Genomic DNA, 24,774 nt, shown 5'->3' with positions numbered 1-24,774 from the left:
TTCAACAGATATTTTTAGTTGTATAATTTAATTATTTTTTAGTTATTATTTTAAATAAAAAAATAAAATTTTAAGATATTAATACAAGTTGTATTGAGCTTGAGGGGTAAGTGTTACAAATAATAATTCAGGATGTAACTGTTACAAATGGTATATATTAGGGTGTAAAGTGTAACTAACCCTTTATTTTATTTTCAAAAATAATGGTTTTTTTATTTTGACTACAAAAAAGTCGGACCTTTCATTTGACATGTTTCTGATATAAATTTGAGTCAACCTCAAACAAAAAAACTTAATTGTACGTGAAATTTATCATTTAGTATTAAAATTTCTAATATGAAGAATCTTGGCTCGTGCACATATAAGTATGTACACAATAGTTTACTTTTTTTAATCTCTAAATTTTAAGAGAATATAATTTGATATGTAATTAAATATATATATTTTTGACGAGATTCATTTAATATATATTAGAAAAGTATGATTACCTTGACTTTTCCATATTATTTAGTGTTAACTGTTCTTCTTATCCCATCAACATACCCAAATATTAATTTGGAAAATTTTCACTAAATCTATTTACATAATTACATAATTTGAATGAGCTATAAAAGCTACCACTTTGTGGAATGCTAATCCATAGCCTTTTCTCCAAGGGTGTCTTGGAGTATTAACAAAAAAACAAAGGGGAGGAAAGTTGAATAACGAAAAAAAATAAGAGTGATAGAGAGTTTACATACACCCATGAAGCATGATAGTGCCCCAATACTTGTGATATTTATACTTTCGACCCTAATATTTACAGGAAGCGTATCGGCAACCCCTTTTCCAATTTGCTACGCGGAATGCATAGTTTTGTGCGTGATATTCGAATCCGTAATTCCATGTGCATTGCAATGTTTGGTTAAGTGCTATCTTTTTAACGAGAGCGTGTCACAAAAAATGTACTATCAAAATCTTGGGTGTGCAATTAACAAATGCGCAAAATTTGGCAATGGTATAATTTCACTCTCTCCTTGTTCTTTAATTTCGCTCGATTCATATAATTTTACTTCTCTTAATCGACATCTTCTTAAAATATTTCATATTATAAGCAAATTATCGTGATTTTTGCAGATACGAAGAATGTGTTCGGCTGCATAACTGGCTGTGAGAAACTGACCATGCAAATTTAAAGAACAAACAAAATGAAGCTGAAAATTTTGAAAAATTGTAATAGAGTTAGCAGTATTATAGATTTTCTTTTTTATGAATTATAAAAATAATTATTACACAAGGCCAATGTATATATTAGACTATTAAAATCGACAGAATCTAATCCCAATCGAAAATTTTCTTTACAATTAAATAAAAAGGATGAAAAATCCCAATCAAAGCTATGAATCAGAGTTGTAAGAAAATGCACTTATTTCGAATCCGATTAAAGTTCTCAGTTTTATATTTCTATTTGAGCTAAATCTCCCACGCACGCCCTACAAACTCATGAATGCAATGTTTGAGAATGCGATAAACTTTTCCGTGACACAAAAATGTAAACAAAATAAAATGATGTCCTTAACTATAATAAAAATAGTTGTAAGGGTCTTCCTCAAATTACCCCAATAAATAGCACCCCACCATATTAAATGGACACGTGTCGTCTCCTTGTAATAGGCAGAGTTCGTAAATCACAGTCCGTCTTCTGCAATTCAATTTTGCACTCCCAATCTAGAGAGAGAAAAAAAAATGGAACCACCGCAAGACGACGACCACCGCCGCCGCTGCCACGAAGATCACTCGCCGCAATTCCCACCTCCGCCGTCATCCTGCGCAAAGTGCGGCGGCCCAACGTGTGCCCCAACTCCACCGCCGCCCTCATCCACCCCATCCTACATCCCAATCCGCTTCCCCGCCGTGAACCTCCCCACACCACCGGCCAACATCAAAGAGACGATTATCCGAACACCCGTTCCCCAATCGGAGAAAGTTGAACTCATCACTCCGCCGCACCAATTCACCGCCCCTTGCAAAAAAATCCGGTCCCAAGACGACGTCGCACGGTTCCACTCCTCCCCTTCCTTCCGCAACTTCCTCGGCTTCGTCGTCTCCTTATCGGAATCCATGAAATCGCGCAAGATCTCGTACCCCTGCCACATGTCCCCCGCGGCCGAAACCCTACTGTCGATTCTCCAGAAGCTGGTTGACTGCGTTGACGAAATTCCTCCGGCGCCGCAGTCTGCTCGGTACGGCAACGTTTCGTACCGCGTGTGGCACGAGCGCATGAGCGCCGATGCCGAGGGGTTTATGCTGATGCTGCTGCCGCCTCATCTCCGTGACGCCGCCGTGGAGCTTGTGCCCTATTTCACTGATAGCTTTGGGAACTCCTCCCGCATTGATTACGGTACACGAACACTATTTATTTCTCGGTTTATATATGGGGCGGTGTTTATATTATGTATTGGGTGACTGTTTTTTGAGTAGGATATTATCTATGAAGATTGATGTGCGTAAAGAAATGATTGTATTGTGTAGTGTTGGCAGTTTCGTTAGTAGGATATTGCCGATGAAGATAATGCACCTGAAAACGAGACGCGGTTATGGAAATCGGCACTAGAAATCACAGGCTTGTTTGAATAACTGAATCAATAAATTGACTTGTTTATGGGATTTTGCCACAAGATGCATAAGTTATAGTTTAAATTAATTGGTTTCTTTGTGGGATTTTGGCACAATATCCCCGTGATTTCTGTCGAAATAATTGAATAGATAAATGAAAGAAAACAGATGGATCTTATTAAAATATGAACGGTTAAATCGTTTAGCTGGTAACCGGCATGTTAGCATTTGTAGCTTGATCCCTTATCCGGCACCGAGTCATTCTTTTTGTTCAAGTCGTATATCTTACATTTTCATTCGTCTCATTTTAAATCACTATGTGATGTATTGATTTAATACATCGCTGTTTTTTGTTGTATTTTTGCCGATGTTGATGCTATTTTTTCTCTAGTTGACTGTTGGAAAAGGCGAGATAACATAAAAAATCAATTCAATGATCTTTTTCTTTCGGTTCCTCTCATCGTATAGGTACAGGGCACGAGACGAATTTTGCGGCGTGGTTGTATTGCCTAGCAAGATTGGATATTGTGAGAGAAGAGGATTACCAAGCCTTGGTGTCAAGAGTGTTTGTCAAGTACTTAGACTTGATGAGAAAATTACAGCTAACTTACTCCTTGGAGCCCGCAGGGTCCCACGGTGTGTGGGGACTCGACGACTACCATTTCTTGCCGTACGTATTCGGGTCGTCGCAATTGATCGACCACAAGTATATGAAGCCGAAATCCATTCATAATGAGGATATTTTGGAGAATTTCTCAAACGAATATTTGTATCTCACGTGTATTGCTTTCGTGAAGAAGGTGAAGAAGGGTTTGTTTGCTGAGCATTCGCCTATGTTGGATGACATCAGCGGTGTTCCGAATTGGAATAAGGTGAACAGTGGGCTATTGAAAATGTATAGAGTAGAAGTTATGGAGAAGGTTCCTATCATGCAGCATTTTCTGTTTGGCTCGATTATCAAATGGTACGCAGCATCTCTTTAACTTCTCTTATAGTTCAATAAGTTGATTATTATGCTGTGATTCATTTTTTCTTTCTCTTTCCCTTTTGCTGTTTCATTACTCTTCTTCTGCTCGTTTGTTTACTTTCTTGATTTTCTCTTGTTCTGAAACTTATCCATGAAAGATAAAGAGTGGGAATAGTTCACAGTTCTGTTGAATCGACATGTTGTATCATTTCCAAACGAAGCCTTCATAGTATATAATTGGTTAAGTGGAGTTTTATGCTCGTTGACTTGAACCAGATTTTCTATGCCGATTTTCTCCTGTCCTGTTTCGTTTTCTCTTAATTTTGTGATTTTTCGTTTATTGCTACCTTACATGGTTTCTTATGTCCTATGCGATGAAGCACTTGGCTCAAATTAAAGTGTAAAGATATCATCAATTTTACCTGAAATGGACTTTCTTTCGGCTAAAATCGGCGCATAACTCACAAAAGTTTCTTGGAAGTTATGTAGTGGTTTCTGAAAAGGATATGTACATTCTGTACGGATTTTTTGGTCCCTCACATTTTTGAAAATCGTCGAATCATAACTATATTGTACATGTTAAAGGCTTCTGCCAAAGGCCGTTGTTATTGAAATTTAAATGTTTGTTTCTTAACTGTATACATTCCATCACACATATTAGTTTTACGCATAATGATCACAAATAATGCCACTTGAGAGTTGTCTGCTATTTGCTAGAACTAGTCAACTATTTTTAGTTCGCTTGTTGCATATGATTTCTTGGATAAAACTGCAACGGGATTGGATTTCTCTCGATTATTACAACATTAGTATTTGTCTGAGACGTTCTCTTTCATTTTCTCCGAAAATTAATGTTGCTCATTAGTTCATGTTTTCATCCTATTTTCCTTGTGCAGGGTGGATTGAAAGGTCGGAGGCAGATCGTTTCTGAATTCATCTATGGACTGTATGTGATTCCGTACGAAACTTAAAATTACTATTATTTCTCTCATTTTTCTTCGTTCGTAATGCTTAACTTATTAGTACAACATTGTAGCCATAATTTGGTAAGAAGATAGCTATTAGAAGCTTACTGTCAAGAACTCAAAAACTATCGCAAGGCTTACGAAGTTATGTATTCGCCCTTTCCCAAGACGAGGCTTCATCTTCTATACAACCGCAATTACGATACGTATCTATAGATCTTTAAATGCGTGAGGACCATTTTTAGTCTATTGATGTTATTTCGTGAAATTCGAAACCTAGGTCGATACGGAACATCCCTTGCAACCTTAGTCAAAACAAAACAAAACACATGTTGCAGGATTGACAATTTGGTTGGCTCAACAAAAAGCTCTTATTAACAACCCTCTTGATTATTTAATATAACAAATCTTGGAAAAAAATGTTTGCTTTCTCATTGCAATAATTCCCAAAGGAAAGAAGAATCTACAAACACAATATAGTAAGCAACATAGATAGAGAGAGAGAGAGAGAGAGAGAGAGAGAGAGAGGAGAAAAAAAGGGAGTTGGTTCTCATCACTTCCAGTTGTTAGCAACAATGTCAGCAAGATCAACAACCCTCTGTGAGTAACCCCACTCGTTGTCGTACCAAGCGATGACCTTCACCATGTCGTCGCCCATGACCATGGTCAATGACGAGTCGACGGTCGACGAGACGTCGCTGCACCTGAAGTCCACTGACACGAGGGGCTCGTCGCACACGGCCAAGATCCCGCTGAGCTCGTTGTCTGCAGCCTCCCTGAAGGCGGCGTTCACCTCCTCGGCGAACGTCTTCTTCTCGACCTGGACGACGAGGTCGACCACCGAGACGTTGGGCGTGGGCACACGCAGAGCGATACCGTTGAGCTTACCCTTGAGCTGGGGGAGGACGAGCGCCACCGCCTTGGCCGCGCCGGTCGATGTGGGCACGATGTTGAGTGCCGCCGCCCGAGCACGCCTCAGGTCGCGGTGGCTGGCGTCCAGGAGCCTCTGGTCCCCGGTGTACGAGTGTGTGGTGGTCATGGTTCCCTTAATGATCCCTATATATACCACATTCAATATATTAGTCTCATCCCGTGATACTATACTACTCGAAAAATAACTAATAGGGTTTGATAAGTGTCGTTTCAATTTAAAAATATATCATTCCAATTTCAATCGTGATTCAGACCATTTTCGAGTCTGAATTTGGCACAACTCAAAATACACAATCTGTAGTTCTTTCACTTAAACTTTTTAATCCAACTTGAATCACTAGGGTTGGATGTCGTGTGAGAAACATATGCACGAATCATTGAACACCGTCAATAACTTAATGTTCAGAATTATCTGAAATTCAAAATGTAACTTCCTCAAAATGAAATCAAAATAAGATCCAAAACGCTTCCAAACATTGCCTTAATGTTCAGAATTATCTGAAATTCAAAACGTAACTCCTTCAAGTATAATTGTTTCACCCGACATCCAATCTAGCTGATTTAAGTTGGATTAGAAAGCTAACTCAAAGGAGTACAATTTATGTGTTTTGAATTTTGCCAAAGTCAAAATACATTCAAAGTCAAAACGCTACTAGTAAAATTAAAATGACATTTAACATTTCAGTAGCAAAATTTTACCGAATTTTTGGTCGAGGACTTTGACGAAAGGGGCAAGACAGTTGGTGGTGCAGGAGGCGTTGCTAATGATGTCGTCGGCGTGTGTGTAAGCATCGGCATTGACACCGACGACGTACGTGGGGATGTCGCCCTTTCCGGGAGCGGTGATGAGCACCTTCTTCGCCCCGGCTTGAATATGCTTCCCGGCCCCGTCTCTGTCCACAAACACTCCCGTACCCTCGATCACAAGATCAATCCCCATATCCCTTCAAAATCGTAAAAAAAAAATAAAAAATCGTAAAACACAATTAAGTTACTATATAATGCAATGTGCATAGCTCTCTTGTTCTATTTTTACCCCCAAGGGAGGTTGGAGGGGTTGCGGTCGGAGACGACTTGGATGATCTTGCCGTCGACGGAGATGGCGTCGGTGCCGACGGGTTTGACGACGGCGTCGAAGATGCCGAGGGTGGAGTCGTATTTAAGGAGGTGGGCCGCTTGCTTGACGCCGCCGGTGTCGTTGATGGCGATCACATCGAGTGGGGAGTCCTTCCTTCCGTGCCAGCACCTCAAGAAGTTCCTCCCGATTCTCCCGAATCCGTTGATCGCCACTTTTAGCTTCGCCTCCACCACTACCTTCTGGTTCTTCTCTCCCCCAACCTATACATACAGAGATAAGAGCATATATAAATAAACATTCTTGACACACACACACATGTATATATATATATATATATGAAGACTTACAAGAGAGGTCTGGAAAGAAACAAAAGAAACGAAGTCTGCATTGCTGTTGGCTCTCTTGCCGAATGGAAGAGCAGAAGAAGACGAGCTGCGAAGCCCACTAAACTCTGAGAATCCTTTGCTGCAGCCCACCTGCACCGTGAACACACAAACACACCACCATTATTAGTTATACATACATACATACATACATACACACAGACATATAGATACACAGATACACACACACACCTGCAGAGAGGAAAGAGCAGCATAAGCCATGGTGTAGAGCAATGGTGGAAAAAAACAGTGGGAGAGATATAGGAATAAAAGGGGTAATGGGGGTAGAAATTGTTTATGGTGTTGATTATTTTGGAGGGGGAATGGATCAGATTTTGGATCATATGTTAGCCTCTCTCTCTCATTTGTATGGTTGTGCTTCTCCTTGTCACACTGTTTCTGTGTGTCAGCATTTTTTTTTTCTTTCATTTTTTTCCTATTTATTTAGATATATTTTCATTATAGATTTTCATATCAATGCGAAAAACCCGAAAACAAAAAAAATCGAACCATTTTGAACCGTTCCGAACAGTGGCGGACCTATTGGGGGCCGAGGTGGTTGGCCCCCGATATTAAAAAAAATTAAAGGTAATATTTTATAAATAGCGTAAATTACAACCACCCTTGATGTATGGTCAATTTACGAAAAAATTCCTCTTGTTTAGATAATTACATCGACCTCCTCAACCTATGAATCTTCTTACACATCCATCCTTGTGGTGTCAAATTTAATATAACCATCTAGATTTCGTGGAATGTTCTCTAGTTCGTATTCGTTTTGTGTAAAAATACAGTTTATGATGCACCATGATCTGATATATACAAGCCAAAAAAACACATGTTATGATCATCTTGTTTCAAAATGTGGAGCTCGAATGGAATAAAACGGGTTCAAAATTGGGATTATTCCATATAATCTAGAAGATTTCACTAAATTTGAAACCGCAAGGGTGGACTTGTAAGAAGATTTATAGTTAAATGTGGTTGTAATTACTTTATAGTTAAGGGGTGGTTGTAATTACTTTATAGTTAAGGGGTGGTTGTAATTACTTTATAGTTAAGGGGTGGTAGTAATTACCCAAACATGAGAAGTTTTTTCGTAATTTGACTATACCTCAGAGGAGGTTGTAATTTATTCTAATTTATTTTTATTAAGGTGGTATTTGCACAAGCCTTTAGAAACATTTTTTTTTCTCCCTTTTTATGTTTATAATCCACCATCACCACCACCACCACCACTATTACAACAACAACTTACACAGATAAACGAAAAAAACTTATTTACATAGTTCATGTAAAAGATTAGCAAAAAACATAGGCTATGTTTGGTAAGCTTTTGGGCTTCTATTTCCATTTTATTCTGGAGAAAGATGTTTTGGGAGAAGAATTTGAAAATAAAATAAAGTTTGTTTGTGTTTTGAGAGGAGACAATTTGTACTGTAGCAAGTCAAATCATGTCTAAAATGTGTTGGAAAATGTTATTTTGAAAGAAGAATTTGAAGGATAAAGTGATTTTAGTTTGTAATTTAGTGAAGACAATGAAGTTCAAGTTAATTAGACAATTTTGAAAACTTATTTGCATAGCTTAATTAAAAAAAAGTGAATAAAAAAAAACTTAAATATCTGGTGTCCGCATCACCACCAATATTAGCATCTGCCATCACCAAATAAATTTTCATATTTTTTTCCTTTTTATGATTATTGGGTTACATCGGAGGGGAAGAAGAGTAACCAAAATCGCATATGTGTATGTAGGTGTGTAATGTATGTGCATGTGTGTGATTGTGTGATAGAGCTTCGACGATGGCAGTGGCAGGGGAAGGGATATATCAAATTTGACGAAGTACGACGAGGTTGGACGGATCAAACGGAGTGCAGTTGTTAAACGGATGAATGCGACACCGAAGAATAGAGAACTTTTAATAAATTGCCAAATTCCTACTGTGCTGATCTGAAAGGAAATTATACTACTGCCCGAAGATATTTAGCAAATTTCCCCATTATTATAAATACCTAACGTTTCTAAGACTACATAATATCCTTTGTATCAACAATTTGAACTATATTCATCATAAAAGTAAATAGTTAATACTTAAAAGATGATAATAAAGTATTTATTTCATTTACATACATTTGCCAAGTAAGTAATAAAAAGTAGAAGATAATATGATGTGATTCTTTAAGGTCAATATTCACAATGAATATGAGTCCAATTCATTCAAAACAATAAAAATGCAATCTTTAAAAAAAAAAAGAAAAAAAAAAAAATTGTTTCAAAATTCCTTTGGTGCCCAAAATTTGAAAAAAATCAAATGGAGGTTATAGCTACACAACACCCCCCCACCCCCCACCCCCACCCCCACCCACCCCCATCTGTGCCCACTGCATATTTGCCCAAAGCAAAGCAAAAGCTACTACACACTGCTTTTTCTTCTGCTTTCTTCACAGACAATTTGATTAATCACATTTTGTTGTCGGATTTAATCTCTGCTTTCTTCACCGCATGAACCAATTATCCCGCCCAATTTTCTTCTTCTTCTTCTTCTTCTCTCGAGTTCCGCCAGTGTTTGATTTCATCGCTGTTTGAATTGAAGTTGTCTGCGTTCTCTTACATTACTTCATAATTTAAAAAAAATAATTAATTTTCCACTTCATTATCATCCAATTGTCAAATTTGCTGCCCCTTTTCACGACAATTTGATCCACCACCGCGGGGCCTGCTACTTTATTTTCTGAGAAAATTAATTAATTTTTTTTCTTCCCCCAAGTTGAGAGATCTGTTGAAGCATCAGCAGCATTGTTTGAAATTTCGAAATTAATTTCGAAATTTTGATAACGCATTTTTAGTATTTATTTCGAGTAATTAAATGCGCTGCTGATTTGGTTAATTTTATGATATTATTTATTTTTTTAGTTTCCCCCCTCAATTTACAAGGAAGTAATTGTTAATGTAATTAGGTTTTTTTGGGTTGGGAATAGCTGCCAAGTGGGGTTTATGATTGTGATTTGTGAACGGTGTGAAGAGTCAGTCACTTGTTGATGTTTGGTAATAGTTTTAGTATGGTACATTCCACTGAGTTCGGCAGCTAATTCTGCGGGTCCGTCGAGCTAAAGTTCGATTTCCTTTTTAAAGGAAGAAAAAAGAAAGATCCACTTTTGATCCAATTATATTTCTGTTTGTTTGATTCATTTATTGAAGCAAAAAAAGAAAAGATAAGAAAATGTCGCAGAAGAAAGTTAAGGGCTCGCCTTCCCTTCAGTCGATCAAATCGTTGCCCGTGGATTTACGGTTTGTGGGTTCTTCCGGGAATAATAGGATGAATTTATCTGATAATGTATTGGATAGTGTTGAGTTATCAAGTGATTCTGCTGAAGGAAGGAGTGATATTGGTTTGGAAAATGATGAATCGCCTTATTATAATTTGGATATGCCGGCTAAGAATACTCCTACGCGGTCGATTAAACGATCCAATGTCGACTCTAAGTGGAGCGACACCACCCCTTACACTACAAAGAAGGTATAATCCTTGCCATGTTTTTTTTGTTCCATTATTTTATTAGTCAAGCACCGAGCGCTCAGAAATTCTCACAAGTCCGTCGTGTCGAACCTGTTAACTGAATCCTATGAGGAAAGAAAAAAATGGTCACTAGAAAATTTCAATTTGGAGATAAAAAGAAAGAGGATATTTGGAGTTCGATAGCATTACCGTTTGTGGATAACGTTTAAGTGAGATAATAAATATCTTCTGGGGCAGACTGTGTAGAAGAAACATGAAAAAACGGAGTGTTGTCTTACGTTATTGCATCATAACATGCATTAATATAAAAAATTAGTATTATGAAATCCTTGTATTACATCGCACTTTAATGAGTGAAATGATTCCGTGAACCATATATGCACTATAAAACTCGTTAGTTTATCTGATAGTAGCTTCAGATTATACCCTTTAACTAGTAGAATATCATGTAATTATCTTCGATATTATCATTTAACTGTTTAAGTTTATCTTTTTTAGAAGCTTCAGTCATGGTTTCAACTTCCTGATGGTAATTGGGAGCTGGCGACTATTCTTCAAACTTCTGGAAATGAGTCTTTAATATCTTTGGCCGACGAAAAAGTAAGCGTAAAATTTGGTTTCCGATATTTTTTTCTAAAGAAGTTGTTTCGCCTTTTCTAACCATTTTTATATTGTGTAGGTTTTGAAAGTGAATATGGAATCTCTGGTTCCTTCAAATCCCGATATACTCGATGGCGTGGATGATCTCATGCAACTAAGTTACTTAAACGAACCTTCAGTATTGTACAATCTCCAGTATAGGTACAATCAGGATATGATTTACGTAAGTTTACCACCTTCGTGTTGAAATTCGTCTTTAAAAAAATTATGTTTCTATTGAATTTTCGTCGTGCACGATTTTTCTCACTTTGCCCGTTCAATTTCAGACCAAAGCGGGCCCTGTTTTGGTTGCCGTTAATCCCTTTAAAAAAGTCTCGTTATATGGCGATGATTATATTGATGCTTATAAGTGCAAATCCATGGCGAGCCCACATGTGTATGCCATCACTGATGCAGCCATGCGTGAAATGATCCGAGGTAATTAGTTAAACTTAATTGCAATCAGCAACTAAGTCCTTTTCTGGCAATAATTCAACTGAGTGATTTGGTTTTTTTCATCCACAGATGAAGTGAATCAATCCATCATTATAAGGTTAGTTAAGCACTTATCTTGAATTTTTATATTCTTTTCGCTGCTTGCTCGTTTAAGTATTTGCTGCGAATTTCGTCGCACTGCATTATTTAGCAGCCAAACTTTATTTATCTGAGCCGATATACTTTATTAAAAAAAGAAAGAAAAGTTCTATTCAGTTTGACAAAGTGTGAGATTTGATTGCTTTTGCTTTGTCCAGTGGAGAAAGTGGAGCTGGAAAAACCGAGACGGCAAAAATAGCAATGCAATATTTGGCTGCCTTGGGAGGTGGCAGTGGAATTGAGTACGAGATACTGAAAACGAATCCCATTTTGGAAGCCTTTGGTAATGCCAAAACATTAAGAAACGACAACTCGAGTCGCTTTGTAAGTTGCTTGGCTTCTATAGCTCGATTCATCTTCTTGGTTTGCTTGCATGAGAAATCAAACACAGCCTGCATGTGAAAGTGAATAGCTCGATTCTTTTTTTTTTTTTTTTACCTGCAGGGAAAGCTGATTGAAATTCACTTTAGTGAAACTGGAAAAATATCGGGTGCCAGTATTCAAACTTGTAAGATATCATCCATATTTAAAGATCTCGATTTCAAATTAATGTATACAATTATGGAAATACGAAGACTGACTTCGAGTTATTTATTTTTGTGTTTTCTCATCCGATGCTCCTGTAGTCTTACTAGAGAAGGTATTTCTCGATCTACTTCTACTACATTAACATCATTTGCTTTTGATTCAACGACTCAATTCAGGATTTTTTTTGTTTTTCTTCTCTTTTTTAAACAGTCGAGAGTTGTTCAAAGTTCAGCAGGAGAAAGGTCATATCATATCTTTTATCAGCTTTGTGCTGGAGCTCCACCTCTTCTTAGAGGTATAATATTACAATATTTTTGTTGTATATATATATATATATATATATGTATGTATCTATATATGTATGTATATATATATATATGTATGTATGCATATATATATATATATATATATATATACATATATATATATATATACATATATATATATATACATCTATATATATATATACATGTATATATATACATCTCTATATATATATACATATATATATACATGTATATATATATATGTATATATATATACATACATATATATATATATATACATATATATATATATATACATACATATATATATATACATATATATATATATATATATATATATATATATATATATATATATATATATATATATATATATATACATACATATATATATATATACATATATATATATATATATATTATAAATCCATCAAAATATCTGCTGATAATCGGTTGTTTTCTACGTATTTTTTACGCAGAAAAATTGAACTTAAGGAATGCAGACGAGTTCAAGTATTTGAGCCAAAGTAACTGCTTTACAGTTTCTGGTGTTGACGATGCAGAACAGTTTCGTGTAGTAACGGTATTCATACTTACGGATTAAAATCACCATTATTCAACCTTAATCATTTTGTATGTTCTTATATTGCGAAACTTAACTAAGCTTAGCTATTATTAATCTTCTTCGTAAATTTAGGAAGCTCTGAATATTGTCCATGTTGCAAAAGAATCCCAAGATTCCGTATTTGCAATGTTAGCTGCAGTTCTGTGGCTCGGAAATGTCTCATTTACAGTGATCGATAGTGAAAATCACGTCGAACCAGTGGTGGATGAAGGTGAGTGTATTTTTTAATTTAAATGTGGTTTTGTATTTTTTTTTAATTTCAGTGATGATTGTAAAGTGGATAAATATATTAAATAATCCCACTATTTGCTTACATACATATAAAAGAAATTGTATCTTGTTTCCAGGTCTATTCAACGTTGCCACTCTGATTGAGTGCAACATTGAGGAACTAAAGCTAGCTTTATCGACTCGAAAAATGAGAGTAGGAAATGATACAATTGTTCAAAAACTTACCCTGCCTCAGGTTAGATATTGCTACTTATGTCTTTCGGATTTGTAAACTATATATGTGACAAAATGAGTAATTTTTTTTAAATAATATTTTCAGGCAATTGATACGAGAGATGCTTTGGCTAAATCGATTTATTCTTGTTTATTTGACTGGCTAGTCGAACGAATTAATAAATCATTAGCAGTTGGCAAAATCCGCACCGGAAGATCCATTAGTATTCTTGATATTTACGGTTTTGAATCGTTTGAGGTTTGTATTTCTGCAAACTTTGTCTTATATTCATTTTTGGCTTCTGCATTTGTGCTTATCTCGTTTTATTTCTTTTCTTCAGAGGAACAGTTTTGAGCAGTTCTGCATTAACTACGCCAATGAACGATTACAACAACACTTCAATCGTCACTTGTTCAAATTGGAGCAAGAGGTGACTAATTCATATCCCCGCTTTATTTAATGTTCATAATTTCTCGTAAAGATGATTGTTATAAATATGTATCATCACTTTTTTTTAAAGCTCTAATGTTTTGCCTTCTCCAGGAATACATTCAAGACGGCATTGACTGGACAAAGGTTGACTTTGAAGACAATCAAGATTGTCTTAATCTCTTCGAGAAGGTACAATAACTCAACTTTCTTGACATTGCTAATGACAAATGAACTGCATTCAGTTGACTCCTAACGTTCATTTTTTTTATTGGGTGGACGCTTAATTGTTTTATCTTTGAGCAGAAACCATTAGGTTTACAATCGTTGCTTGACGAGGAATCTACCTTTCCAAATGGCACGGATTTGAGCTTTGCCAATAAGCTCAAGCAACATTTGAACTCCAATCCTTGTTTTAGAGGAGAAAGAGGGAAAGCTTTTACCGTATCCCATTTTGCAGGAGAGGTATTCATTTTACTCGCATATTCCCTTATCTTATAATTTAAACAAAAAAAAAAAAAACGAAAAGAAAAGCGGATAGACAATTTTTTTATCATTGCTTATTTCATTTAAACTGTGCTTTTAGGGGTTGTACAGTGTTCAATATAAACTGGATCAAGAGTGGTTTTTTACTTATTTATTTAAACGTTTGTTTCCCATCTCAGGTTACATACGACACAACTGGATTTCTCGAAAAGAATCGGGATTTACTTCATTTAGATTCCATCCAACTTTTGTCTTCTTGCACATGCCCCCTTCCTCAAGCTTTTGCCTCCACTATGCTTACTCAATCCGAAAAGCCAGTAGTGGGTGCACTATATAAATCCGGTGGAGCGAATTCGCAAAAATTAAGCGTCACAACAAAATTCAAGGTACAATTAATTTAATCGTCATTTTTTTCGAACAAACATAATGACAATTTTTTTTGTTGTTGTTTCTTAGTATTAAATAATTGTTGTTTGGTTTAGGGCCAACTGTTCCAATTAATGAAACGCCTCGAAAACACAACACCGCATTTCATACGCTGTATAAAGCCGAACAACACTCAGTCACCTGGTAGCTACAGTCAAGAACTTGTGCTGCAACAATTACGGTGCTGTGGAGTCTTAGAAGTTGTTCGAATATCAAGATCCGGTTTTCCTACAAGAATGACGCATCAAAAGTTTGCCAAAAGGTTAATGTTTTTTATTTTAAATAATTCCACGGATATCATATCATATATCTCAATTGACTGGCATTTGACTTGCTTCGTTCATCAGGTATGGATTTCTTCTATTGGATCACGTTGCCTCACAGGATCCACTCAGTGTTTCAGTAGCGATTCTTCATCAGTTCAATATTTTACCGGAGATGTATCAAGTCGGCTATACAAAGTTGTTCTTTCGTACAGGACAGGTGAGTATAATTTCTACTCTCCCTTTTCTCTTCATCTGTTAATCGAGCGAATAAATAAATCAGGCGAAAACAATGTCTGTGTATTTAGCAACTCCGTTTTTCTTTCTAGCTATAGCGTGGGATTACGTTTATTTGTTAATTTGCGCATAAAAAACGTTTGTATACTTTGTTTTGCACAAGTAATCCAAAGTAAGACTTTTTAAGTATAAGAAGTACTACGTTGCAAATAATTATATGAAAGCCAATGATCGAAGCTTTCAAAGAGTCTTTAGCTGAAAATGTTTTTTTTTTTTTTTAATCTAAATTAATCATTTTAATAATCATTTTGTCAAAATTCTAAATTAATGCAGATTGGAGTACTCGAAGATACTAGAAACCGTACTCTCCATGGTATATTGCGCTTGCAAAGTTACTTTCGAGGTCATCAAGCTCGATGCCGTTTGAAAGAGATAAAAAGAGGGATTGTCACTCTTCAGTCATGTAAGTCTTTATCGAACACGTAATTCATATATATATATATATATATATATATATATATATATATATATATATATATATATATATATATATATATATACATATATGTATTTTTTTTTAATTTTATTAATATTGCTGAGTCATAAAAAACTTTTCGATGCAGTTTTTCGTGGGGAAAAGACTAGAAAAGAGTATTCCATCTTATTGAAGAGGCATAGAGCTGCTATACATATTCAGAAACGAATAAAAGCCAGGATTTGCAGGAATAAATTCAGAAGATTAAACGAGGCATCAACTGCTATACAATCAGGTATCCATAATTTATATTCTTCTGTAACAGATGGAACTTGGATAAAGCTTTATATCCATTCATTATTACTTATATCCTACATCAAATAAACTGCTTAGTTCGCAAGGGAATGACATTTTCTTAAAAAAAAAGGTGAGGAAAACTACCTGTAAAACGCTAGCAAGTTTTCTATCTTTCTTCACTTCCAATTTATTTCCGTCTCTAAAATACGATTAATTATGGAGTAGTTCACCTCCAAGGCAGAACCTCAACAAACACGTCTGCTGGTTAAAAGAAAATGATTTTCCACAAAATCGATTCCCTCGCTATTTTCTTTAGGAAACAATCCTACTAGAGATTTTCAAATTATTATTTCTTCATTTGCTTTTGCATTTTCGTTTCTTCTCATTTCAAAATCCATGAAGTGATTGAGCTTTCGTATTTATAGGTGAAAGTGGTATTGATAAATTCATCTTGCCCACCTTTTTTTTTTCGCTTTTTTCAGTTATTCGTGGCTGGTTGGTTAGAAGATGCTCGGGGGACATAGGATTGCTGCAATTTGGGGAAAGAAAGGTAAGAGTTAGCCCCTCTCTCTCTCTCTCTCTCTCTCTCTCTCTCTCTCTCTCATGGTATTTTGGATTGAATAACATCTCTCTCTCTCGCGCACACACAAAGCAGGGCACCGAGCCAGAAGAGGTGCTCGTAAAGTCAACATTCCTGGCCGAACTACAAAGACGAGTTCTGAGAGCAGAAGCTACCCTAAGAGAAAAAGAAGAAGAAAACGAAATCCTCAGCCAACGCCTCCAACAATACGAGAACCGCTGGTCAGAATACGAGCTCAAAATGAATTCAATGGAGCAAGTGTGGCAGAAGCAAATGAGGTCACTCCAATCCAGCCTGTCAATAGCTAAAAAGAGCCTCGCTTTTGAAAGCGACTACTCCCAGAGAAACTCGGACGCATCGGTCAACGAAAACGACGATCAAGAGTCAACTATCTGGGAGACTAAAGCCCACGAAATCAACGGTGTGAGATCGTCCACGAGCGCTGGTACAGGTGTCATCGGACGATTGGCTGAGGAGTTTGAGCAGAGGAGTCAAGTTTTCGGTGACGATGCCAAGTTCCTTGTGGAAGTGAAATCGGGTCAGGTCGAGGCGGGTTTGGATCCGGATAGCGAGCTTCGCAGGTTGAAACAGATGTTTGAAGGTAATTATTGCAAGAAAGATTCTCTTTTTAATATATAATAATTTAAAGGAGTAATTATTAATTAATTAGTGGTTCTGTAATTCGACTTAGGTTGGAAGAAAGATTATGGAGCAAGGCTTAGGGAAACGAAGGTGATTCTACATAAGCTTGGAAATGAAGAAGAGCCGACGAGAAAGAAATGGTGGGGCAGGAGGAACAGCACAAGGATGGGCTGAGTTTCTAATTAAAATCTTACGAGAAATCCGAAAAAAAAAAAAAAAAAAAATCACCGGAAAGTATATATAAAGTTCAAGTACCGATTATTATTGCAAAACAGGTAAATTCTTGTAGTAGTATATTGAATTGGTTTGTGAATTTTAAGTGTTTTAGCAGAAGGCGGTTAGCATTTTGTGCCTTGTGGCATTGCCTAAGTAAAAATATTGCGTGGAGTCGAAAAACGAGTGTGTTTAACGACGGTATTGTCTGTTTTTTTGCTTTCTTTTTCGGGCTTTGCCTGAGTTGAAAATAGTTTTGTAAAGTTACAGCTGCATCATTGTTTTTCAGAGCAAAAAAATTTGGTTCAATTCGTTTTGCATGTAATTGGTTCAATTCATAGAATTATTTATTTATTTATTATTAGTATTATTATTATTTTTTTTAATTTTTTTTAAGTCTTAACAATTTGAAAGGTTAGAAGCACGACTGAAAATGAAAACTGACCTTTTAAGTTAGCAAACTGAAATTTTATGGATTTGAAAATAGATTAAAATCAAATCATTTTGTTATCATGTGTTTGAACTATTTTCTAAATTCTAAATTCTAAGCATCCAAAAAGAAAAAAAGAATTATTTTCTAAATCCTCAGTATCCAAAAGGGATTAAGAAAATAATTAAAAAAATTAAAAAAAAAAAAACAAAAAAAAGAAAACTTGGATAGAAGGATATAATATGCGAATATTCTTCTTACTGAGAATGGATGGGTACGTTATGTATGTGTATGTTTGGAAACTAGTAAAGTCTTATCTGACAACTATATGTTTGGAATTTATCTGATTTATTACTTTGGAAATCCGGCATATACCATGGGACATTTGTTTTTTTTTTTTTTTTTTTTTTTTATTTAATTGGTGCTACCCTCGGTGGAGTACACCAATTAATTTTTAATTATTGATCTGGTGAAATAACTTCCCACTAAATAGAGATACATATGGTAATTATGTGATTACGTGCAGATTAACAATTAATAATTATCCGTTATATTTTATCGAGTGTAGCATCAAATAAAGCTATATGATCACAAGACGATGTTTAAAGGTTCGATGATTATGGGCAGTTTTTTTTTTCAAAGAAAAATAAACAAATCCAAAGATTTTATGCCACCTTAATGACTTTAATAGTTAATATTCAATATTAAATAGTTATTCCCCAATTACTCGTGAGATGAGTTGTATATTTTCAGTAGTTATATTAAATATTCTCGATAATTTTGATATTCAATTCACTAATTATTTTTTTATTTATTATATCATGTGATATAATTAGGTGGAGCGGAATAAATGTCAAGTCAATGTCCTCAAATACGGGAGTATATTACCAATTTCCACGTGGCGGGTCCCTACACCACACCTTTTCCTATTATTAAATCCTAAAAGGAAAAGAAAAGAAAAAGGAAACCGTAACTATATGCAATTACGTATCATCTTCTTAAAATTAAGCGTAAATTACGGCCATCCCATAAGTATGGTCAAATTACAAAAAAACCATTCATGTTTGGGTAATTACAACCATTCTCAACTATAAATCTTATTATACGTCCATCTTTGTGGTATCAAATTTATTGGAATCTTCTAGTTTAATTCTCAAGATTGTACCAATTTTATTTCATTATAGCCCCACATTTTGAAGCAAGATTATCATAAGATGTGTTTTTTGACTTGTAAATATCAGATTGTGGTGCATTAGAAGCTGTATTTTTGCACAAAACTAGTACAAACTAGAGAACATTCAAAAAAATCTAGAATATTACGTTGAATTTTACACCATAAGGGTGGACGTGTAAGAAAATTCATAGTTGAAGAGGGTAGTTGTATTTATACAAACAAGAGTGTTTTTTTCGTAATTTGACCATACATCGGGGGTGTGGTTGTAATTTACTCTAAAATTAAAATATTGAAATAAAACGTGGTTAATTAGGATAGCGAGTCTTAATTAACACACGCGCTTTATATTGTCTGCTTCAACGCGTTGAAGAACATATTATAATCAATCAAACAGCTTTTTTTTGACTCTTCCCTCTTCTCTCATACGAAGAAACTCTGCTTCGGTGGTCGGCGCTGTTTCGTTTCGGGCCGGGCTGTCATTCAAATTGACAGCCCATATATATATGTATGAATCCTTCTCCTCCAAATTTACAGGTGATTGATTCTTCTAACCCTTCCGCCATTGATTCTCGTTTTTCCGATTCTTCAATTTTTTGATTTGCCCCAAATTCATCATCGTCGATTTCACGCAGGCGGAGATTGAGGGTTTATACAACCGATTCGTCGCAATTCAGCGCCGATTGTTTGTTTCTGATTATTGTATGAAAATTATTTGAGGGGAAAAAAAATCATGGGTTCCTTGTCTGGATTTTTTCAAAGGCCGGTTCTTGCCGCCTCCGCCGTAGCAATAGCTTCTGTTTCCGCCGATTGTTGCCAAAAGCTACGCCCTAGTAAATCCCCAGACGCTTGTTCTTCATTGGAGCAATCAAACCCTTGTTCTTCTTCTTCCTATTCTTCTTCACATTTATTAAATGACATAAATTCTTCTTGGGTGTCTCGAATAACCACTTCCAAATTAGCCGAATTGTCTTTCGTTACAGGAATTCGCGTACCCATACCTAATTCCCACATACCAATCCCCAACACTAACAATGTTAATTATTCTTTAGTATCTTCTTCCCCTGTTCTACTCAACATATACCAATCAGCCGATTTGACGAAAAAATCCACGAAACCGGCCGCATATCCTTACAGTTTTCCTTCGCAGACGTTGGATGTTTCGTATAGATGGCATTTGCCCGATCCTAAGGCTGTCAATGTATCCGGGGTTTCTTCCGATTCTTCGTCGGCTAAATCTAGGACAGTGGTGGTTTTGCTAGGATGGTTAGGTGCTAAGCAGAAGCACCTCAATAGATACGCAGAGTGGTACAATTCGAGAGGGTTTCATGTTATTACATTCACGTTTCCGATGTCCGAGGTGCTTAGTTATAAAGTCGGCGGGAAAGCCGAGAAGGATGTGGAATTGCTTGTGGATCATCTTTCCGAGTGGTTGGAAGAGGAGCATGGCAAGAATTTGGTCTTTCATACGTTTAGTAATACGGGGTGGCTTACGTAAGTGTTTCCTCATCTTCGTACTTCACATGGAAAAAATAAAACAGAGTTTTTTTCTTGATGTATAGGTGGAACAGTATTTTTGATGTGGCTTTTGATTTGGTTTTATAGATATGGGGTTATTTTGGAGAAGTTTCAGAAGATGGATTCTGCTCTAACGGGAAGGATTAGAGGCTGCATTGTTGATTCTGCTCCTGTGGCAGTACCCGATCCACAGGTAATGGTTTGAAAATATTAACGATTGGAAATGTAACCGATATGTATATCATCTAGTGTAGAAAATATTGATCACTTAATCATTGTGGCCATTCAAATTCGTCGCAGTAATATCAGTTTATGTAATGCCGATGAATGCTTGTTTTTTTCTGTCTGCTTCTATCTCTAATACAAATAGCCAATGCATCCTTCAAAGCAGAGCAAGAAATTGTAAAAGAAGTATTTTTCGTGGGACTGTGCTTATAGATTTTTTCTCGATGTTTGAAGTTTGCTTGGGCTTGGCTCGTATTCATTTGTTATTGTCCTTTTTTCTATGGCCAATGTTGCCTGACTTGCCTTTGACGTGTTTCTAGGTTTTCGCCTCCGGATTTTCTGCTGCATTTCTGAAGAAGAATAGTGTTGCAACAAAGGGTTCTGTCATTAAACCAGATGCAGATTTAACAGTAGGAACCAGAACATCGATTGAAGTCAAACCTGCTTTGACCGAAGCAGCTCTTCTCCTCGTTCTCGAGAAATTTTTCGGAGTGGTTTTGAATCATCCTCCCATAAACAGGTAAATCATATTCCATAACCATTTTGAATTGTTAATTACATTATATAAAGACAATCACTGTGATCCTTAGGCAACATCTGAATTTTTTAAATTTCATTTTTTATTTATTTATGTTTAATCAGAATTGTTTTTTCTTTCTTTTCCCCCTCAAATTACAGGAGACTTACTGATGTGATGAGCGTATTATCATCCGAACAACCTAGCTGTCCACAACTGTACATCTATAGCTCGGCCGACAAAGTTATTCCGTCAGATTCTGTGGAATCTTTTATAGAGAAGCAACGGAAGAGTGGACACAAGGTCAGATCTTGCAACTTCGTTTCAACACCACATGTTGACCATTTCCGAAACGACCCGAAACTTTATTCTTCTCAGCTCACTCATTTTTTGGAGGATTGTGTGCTCACTAGCTGCAAAAAATCTTCCTGAGTATATACATTGCTAACCGGTCACTATTCTTTCTCTTGATTCTTTATGCGATTTTTTTTCGTCTAATATATTTATTTACATACATAGTTGAGTTCTCCGTACAAATGTACTTGTAGTTCTCAGTGTTATAGGATGGATTAATAAAAGAAATTCTTTGATTGAAGCTGGTGTTACATTACATCTTTTATCGTATATGCAATGCTTTCACGTATGAGACTATTTTGTACACTTAACGCGTCGACAAATGGAGTCGAATACACAAGCCTTAAAAAATGGTGTCTCGTACAATTTGGATTATATTTCAATTTAGGAATAACGAAATTTCACGAGGAAAAAAAGGAAAAAGTTTATTGAATTATTCTTGAGGACCGCTGCGTTAGTTTTTAATCTAATAAACTGATTTATCCGACTCAATTAAACTCGTTTTTTGAGTTAAGTAAACTCTTGCTTTGTGTAAATGTTTAATACACATGGTTTGGTACGTAGAGAGTGAACTTGTCATTACAAGAATCGTTTTTACAAATTTGTACGTAGTTCTTTAACACCATTCAACTCTTTACGACTAAGGTCTCATCGGTATTGAGGATGGATTGCCTGCTGGAGATACTTTAAGGTTGTCTGATGATTTAGAAATCCCATGAACCAGAAATCGAAACTGTCCTCCGTCTCTATTCGGACATACTTCTGTGTTGGTCTTTTCACATTCTCACTTTCAACCGCTCGTTTCATTTTTCTCAATGGAATCATCACCTGAGTTGATAACAATTTTCAGTTTCGATCTTTTTTGTCTCTCGATAGAGTATAGTCTCTTACGGAACGAAATTTACGTAATATAATAATACCTTGTAATGTGCTTTTAGAATCTTTCCAGTTTGAGACGAGAGTTTGATGGATCTCTCACTACAGAAAGCTACTCTTTCATTCGAAACAAATAGAAGGCCAGCTATTGGTCCAGCTGTTGTCGATAAATAGCACTGAGAAGCATTTAACAGTTTCTCGTGATCGTCTCTAATATCGAATTTCTGCTTAAACACTTTCTCCACTCCACCAACCTGAAGAATTCTCGCCCCAAGACTCAGTTTTCCTTTCACCGTTTCGCCAAACTTGGGTGCTAATCTCACTGCACGGTTCACAAATATTTTTCTACGTGTCACAATTTTGACTTTATGTATTCAATTTTGACTTTTGTTTTGTGTGAGTAACGACATACCGTGCTCTCGGATTCCTTGAGCGAAAACGTCCATGTTTTCACCGAGTTTGATCATCTTAGTAATTACTGAACTCACTTTACCTGCAATTCCATCGAAAAATCACATTGAGTTAAGATTCAAACTTCGAACAAATTATCAAGAATTCGTGGACTTTTTTTTTTTTTTTTATCACTGCGAATCAAGATTTACTAGAAGGGATTAATTACCGTGTCTGATGTTGGAGTAATGTCTGGGAGGAGAAGGCATAAGTTGGTATTGAGCAGAAGGATCGGTTAAAAGTGCTTTTGGAGAGCTTTTGAAGGAGAAAGCATATTCTTCTGAGCTGATCGGAAAACCGGTAAAATGTTTCTTATGCACGTTTTTCTTTCCGATTCTTGATTTGCTGTGTTTTAGCTCCATACTATTTGCTTCAGAATGTTTCGCCAACTAACAAGAAACTTGCTCTGATTCTGATCTTTGTTCGGCTTAATATATATATATATATATATATATATATATATATATATATATATATATATATATATATATATATAAAACATGTATATATATTTTCGTTTCCCTACTTCTGTGCTTTAACTTTCGATTCATGACTAAGATTTGTGTCACCAAGAACTAAAGGTGAATGCATCATAAAGTTGTTCTCTCTGCTTTTTTCGGTTCATCTCTAACGAACATGGGAATCGGATAATTACGACGAGTAGGTTTGCAATTGGACATGTGTCGATTCTGACTGTATAGTTGGTAATAACACTCTTTTTTTGAGGTGGCATTTCTGCTTTATGATGTAACCATCACTTGAAATGAACCAGCAAATGAAAGAAGAAAGAAAAATATGGGGTTTGCTTTTTTCATGTTTGTATACATTTTCTCATTCTTTGTTGTTCAGTTCAATCTTGGATAGGGTGAAAATAGTTATTTAAAAATTCAATCTTTATGACGTCAGTGGGGAACTGTGTGTAAGAAATATGAAAAGTGAAGAATGTGGTGTTTAATATTTTTTAAGGGTATATTACGGATACCCCTGAAGTAAGTTCAAATTACAAAAATCCCCCCTCATGTTTCGGTATTACAACCATCCTTAACTATGAATCTTCTTACATGTCTACATTTATGGTGTCAAATTCAACGGAATCTTCAAGATTTCGTGGAATGTACTTTAGTTTGTACTTGTTTTGTGCAAAAATGCAGTTTCTGTTGCAGCATAATCTAATATTTACAAGCCAATAGACATTTCTTATAAATTATTATCATTTTGTTCAAAATGTAGTTCGAATGGGGTATAACCAGTACAAATTGGAGAATATTCCGCATAATCTAAAAGATTTCATTAAATTTGACACCGCAATGGTGGACGTGTAAAAAGATTTATTGTTGATGGGTGGTTGTAATTACCCAAACAAGAAAAAAAAATTCGCAATTTAACCTTACCTTAGGGAAAAGACCGTAATTTACCCTTTTATTCATGAAAACTAAAGATGAAATGGAAATATACTATGAGGGGTTAAAATCATGGTTATCGAATCGAAAAATATCGGCGTATCGTTTTCCTCCGTGTATCGTATCGTATCGTTATCGTATCGTATCGTACGATATTTAACCGACTATTAAAAATAATAAAATATATATATCTACATAATAAAAATGCTATAAAAATGTAAAATTTAA

The 24,774-nt window shown here is 35.7% G+C and overlaps 5 protein-coding genes across 7 annotated transcripts; 3 read left to right on the top strand and 2 right to left on the bottom strand.

Annotated features, from left to right (window-relative positions):
- Positions 1-1,638: 1,638 nt before the first annotated feature.
- LOC105960014 (phosphotyrosyl phosphatase activator (PTPA) family protein) lies at positions 1,639-5,038 on the top strand. 2 transcript variants are annotated; one of them, XM_012984181.2, is made up of 3 exons: positions 1,639-2,380; positions 3,064-3,559; positions 4,459-5,038. In XM_012984181.2, exons 1-3 carry the CDS (start codon positions 1,726-1,728, stop codon positions 4,466-4,468), a joined length of 1,161 nt encoding a protein of 386 aa, XP_012839635.2. In that variant the 5' UTR covers positions 1,639-1,725; the 3' UTR covers positions 4,469-5,038. The 2 variants fall into 2 exon arrangements, with proteins under 2 accessions (XP_012839635.2, XP_088674748.1); XM_088818622.1 differs by lacking the exon at positions 4,459-5,038 and adding an exon at positions 3,943-4,159.
- LOC105960013 (glyceraldehyde-3-phosphate dehydrogenase A, chloroplastic) lies at positions 4,937-7,146 on the bottom strand. The gene is made up of 5 exons (XM_012984179.2): positions 7,114-7,146; positions 6,886-7,014; positions 6,497-6,798; positions 6,160-6,404; positions 4,937-5,583 (listed from the first exon to the last, which is right to left on the bottom strand). Exons 1-5 carry the CDS (start codon positions 7,141-7,143, stop codon positions 5,081-5,083), a joined length of 1,209 nt encoding a protein of 402 aa, XP_012839633.2. The 5' UTR covers positions 7,144-7,146; the 3' UTR covers positions 4,937-5,080.
- A 2,195-nt stretch (positions 7,147-9,341) lies between these two features.
- On the top strand, positions 9,342-17,914 carry LOC105960012 (myosin-1). The gene is made up of 24 exons (XM_012984178.2): positions 9,342-10,439; positions 10,938-11,039; positions 11,119-11,262; positions 11,366-11,516; positions 11,604-11,631; positions 11,831-11,996; positions 12,117-12,180; positions 12,299-12,312; positions 12,411-12,495; positions 12,967-13,070; positions 13,185-13,323; positions 13,460-13,578; positions 13,663-13,815; positions 13,898-13,987; positions 14,101-14,178; positions 14,293-14,451; positions 14,652-14,858; positions 14,955-15,160; positions 15,246-15,381; positions 15,732-15,861; positions 16,022-16,168; positions 16,653-16,720; positions 16,826-17,351; positions 17,442-17,914. The coding sequence occupies exons 1-24, from the start codon at positions 10,143-10,145 to the stop codon at positions 17,564-17,566; spliced, it is 3,438 nt and encodes a 1,145-aa protein (XP_012839632.2). The 5' UTR covers positions 9,342-10,142; the 3' UTR covers positions 17,567-17,914.
- A 1,630-nt stretch (positions 17,915-19,544) lies between these two features.
- LOC105960010 (alpha/beta-Hydrolases superfamily protein) lies at positions 19,545-22,061 on the top strand. Of its 2 annotated transcripts, XM_012984177.2 has the most exons (5): positions 19,545-19,743; positions 19,842-20,700; positions 20,812-20,917; positions 21,270-21,469; positions 21,628-22,061. In XM_012984177.2, exons 2-5 carry the CDS (start codon positions 19,940-19,942, stop codon positions 21,896-21,898), a joined length of 1,338 nt encoding a protein of 445 aa, XP_012839631.2. In that variant the 5' UTR covers positions 19,545-19,743; positions 19,842-19,939; the 3' UTR covers positions 21,899-22,061. The 2 variants fall into 2 exon arrangements, with proteins under 2 accessions (XP_012839631.2, XP_012839630.2); XM_012984176.2 differs by having other exon boundaries at positions 19,583-20,700.
- Positions 22,062-22,372: 311 nt separating this feature from the next.
- Positions 22,373-23,584, bottom strand: LOC105959989 (putative GEM-like protein 8). Its single transcript, XM_012984151.2, has 4 exons — positions 23,316-23,584; positions 23,109-23,189; positions 22,741-23,018; positions 22,373-22,648 (listed from the first exon to the last, which is right to left on the bottom strand). The coding sequence occupies exons 1-4, from the start codon at positions 23,506-23,508 to the stop codon at positions 22,469-22,471; spliced, it is 732 nt and encodes a 243-aa protein (XP_012839605.2). The 5' UTR covers positions 23,509-23,584; the 3' UTR covers positions 22,373-22,468.
- Between the last annotated feature and the right edge of the window lie 1,190 nt (positions 23,585-24,774).

This window comes from Erythranthe guttata, chromosome 5 (assembly GCF_056151865.1).
Source record: "Erythranthe guttata isolate IM_541 chromosome 5, IM_541, whole genome shotgun sequence".
Classification (NCBI taxonomy): domain Eukaryota; kingdom Viridiplantae; phylum Streptophyta; class Magnoliopsida; order Lamiales; family Phrymaceae; genus Erythranthe; species Erythranthe guttata.
Note: the sequence above shows the minus strand (reverse complement) of the source record. Positions and strands in the feature narration are given on the sequence as shown.

Bases quoted from the DNA above. Each gene is read 5' to 3' on its own strand.
- LOC105960014 (XM_088818622.1), top strand. From the start codon at position 1,726: ATGGAACCACCGCAAGACGACGACCACCGCCGCCGCTGCCACGAAGAT. The intron at 2,381-3,063 runs GTACACGAACAC...CTCATCGTATAG, and splicing joins CTCCTCCCGCATTGATTACG to GTACAGGGCACGAGACGAAT. The intron at 3,560-3,942 runs GTACGCAGCATC...TATGCGATGAAG, and splicing joins TTTGGCTCGATTATCAAATG to CACTTGGCTCAAATTAAAGT.
- LOC105960013 (XM_012984179.2), bottom strand. From the start codon at position 7,143: ATGGCTTATGCTGCTCTTTCCTCTCTGCAG. The intron at 7,015-7,113 runs GTGTGTGTGTGT...TTCACGGTGCAG, and splicing joins CTGCTCTTTCCTCTCTGCAG to GTGGGCTGCAGCAAAGGATT. The intron at 6,799-6,885 runs GTAAGTCTTCAT...CTGTATGTATAG, and splicing joins TTTCTTTCCAGACCTCTCTT to GTTGGGGGAGAGAAGAACCA.
- LOC105960012 (XM_012984178.2), top strand. From the start codon at position 10,143: ATGTCGCAGAAGAAAGTTAAGGGCTCGCCTTCCCTTCAGTCGATCAAA. The intron at 13,324-13,459 runs GTGAGTGTATTT...TCTTGTTTCCAG, and splicing joins CGAACCAGTGGTGGATGAAG to GTCTATTCAACGTTGCCACT. The intron at 15,382-15,731 runs GTGAGTATAATT...AAATTAATGCAG, and splicing joins TGTTCTTTCGTACAGGACAG to ATTGGAGTACTCGAAGATAC.
- LOC105960010 (XM_012984177.2), top strand. From the start codon at position 19,940: ATGGGTTCCTTGTCTGGATTTTTTCAAAGGCCGGTTCTTGCCGCCTCC. The intron at 20,701-20,811 runs GTAAGTGTTTCC...TTGGTTTTATAG, and splicing joins AGTAATACGGGGTGGCTTAC to ATATGGGGTTATTTTGGAGA. The intron at 21,470-21,627 runs GTAAATCATATT...CTCAAATTACAG, and splicing joins AATCATCCTCCCATAAACAG to GAGACTTACTGATGTGATGA.
- LOC105959989 (XM_012984151.2), bottom strand. From the start codon at position 23,508: ATGGAGCTAAAACACAGCAAATCAAGAATCGGAAAGAAAAACGTGCAT. The intron at 23,190-23,315 runs GTAATTAATCCC...ATGGAATTGCAG, and splicing joins TTACTCCAACATCAGACACG to GTAAAGTGAGTTCAGTAATT. The intron at 23,019-23,108 runs GTATGTCGTTAC...TGAACCGTGCAG, and splicing joins TCAAGGAATCCGAGAGCACG to TGAGATTAGCACCCAAGTTT.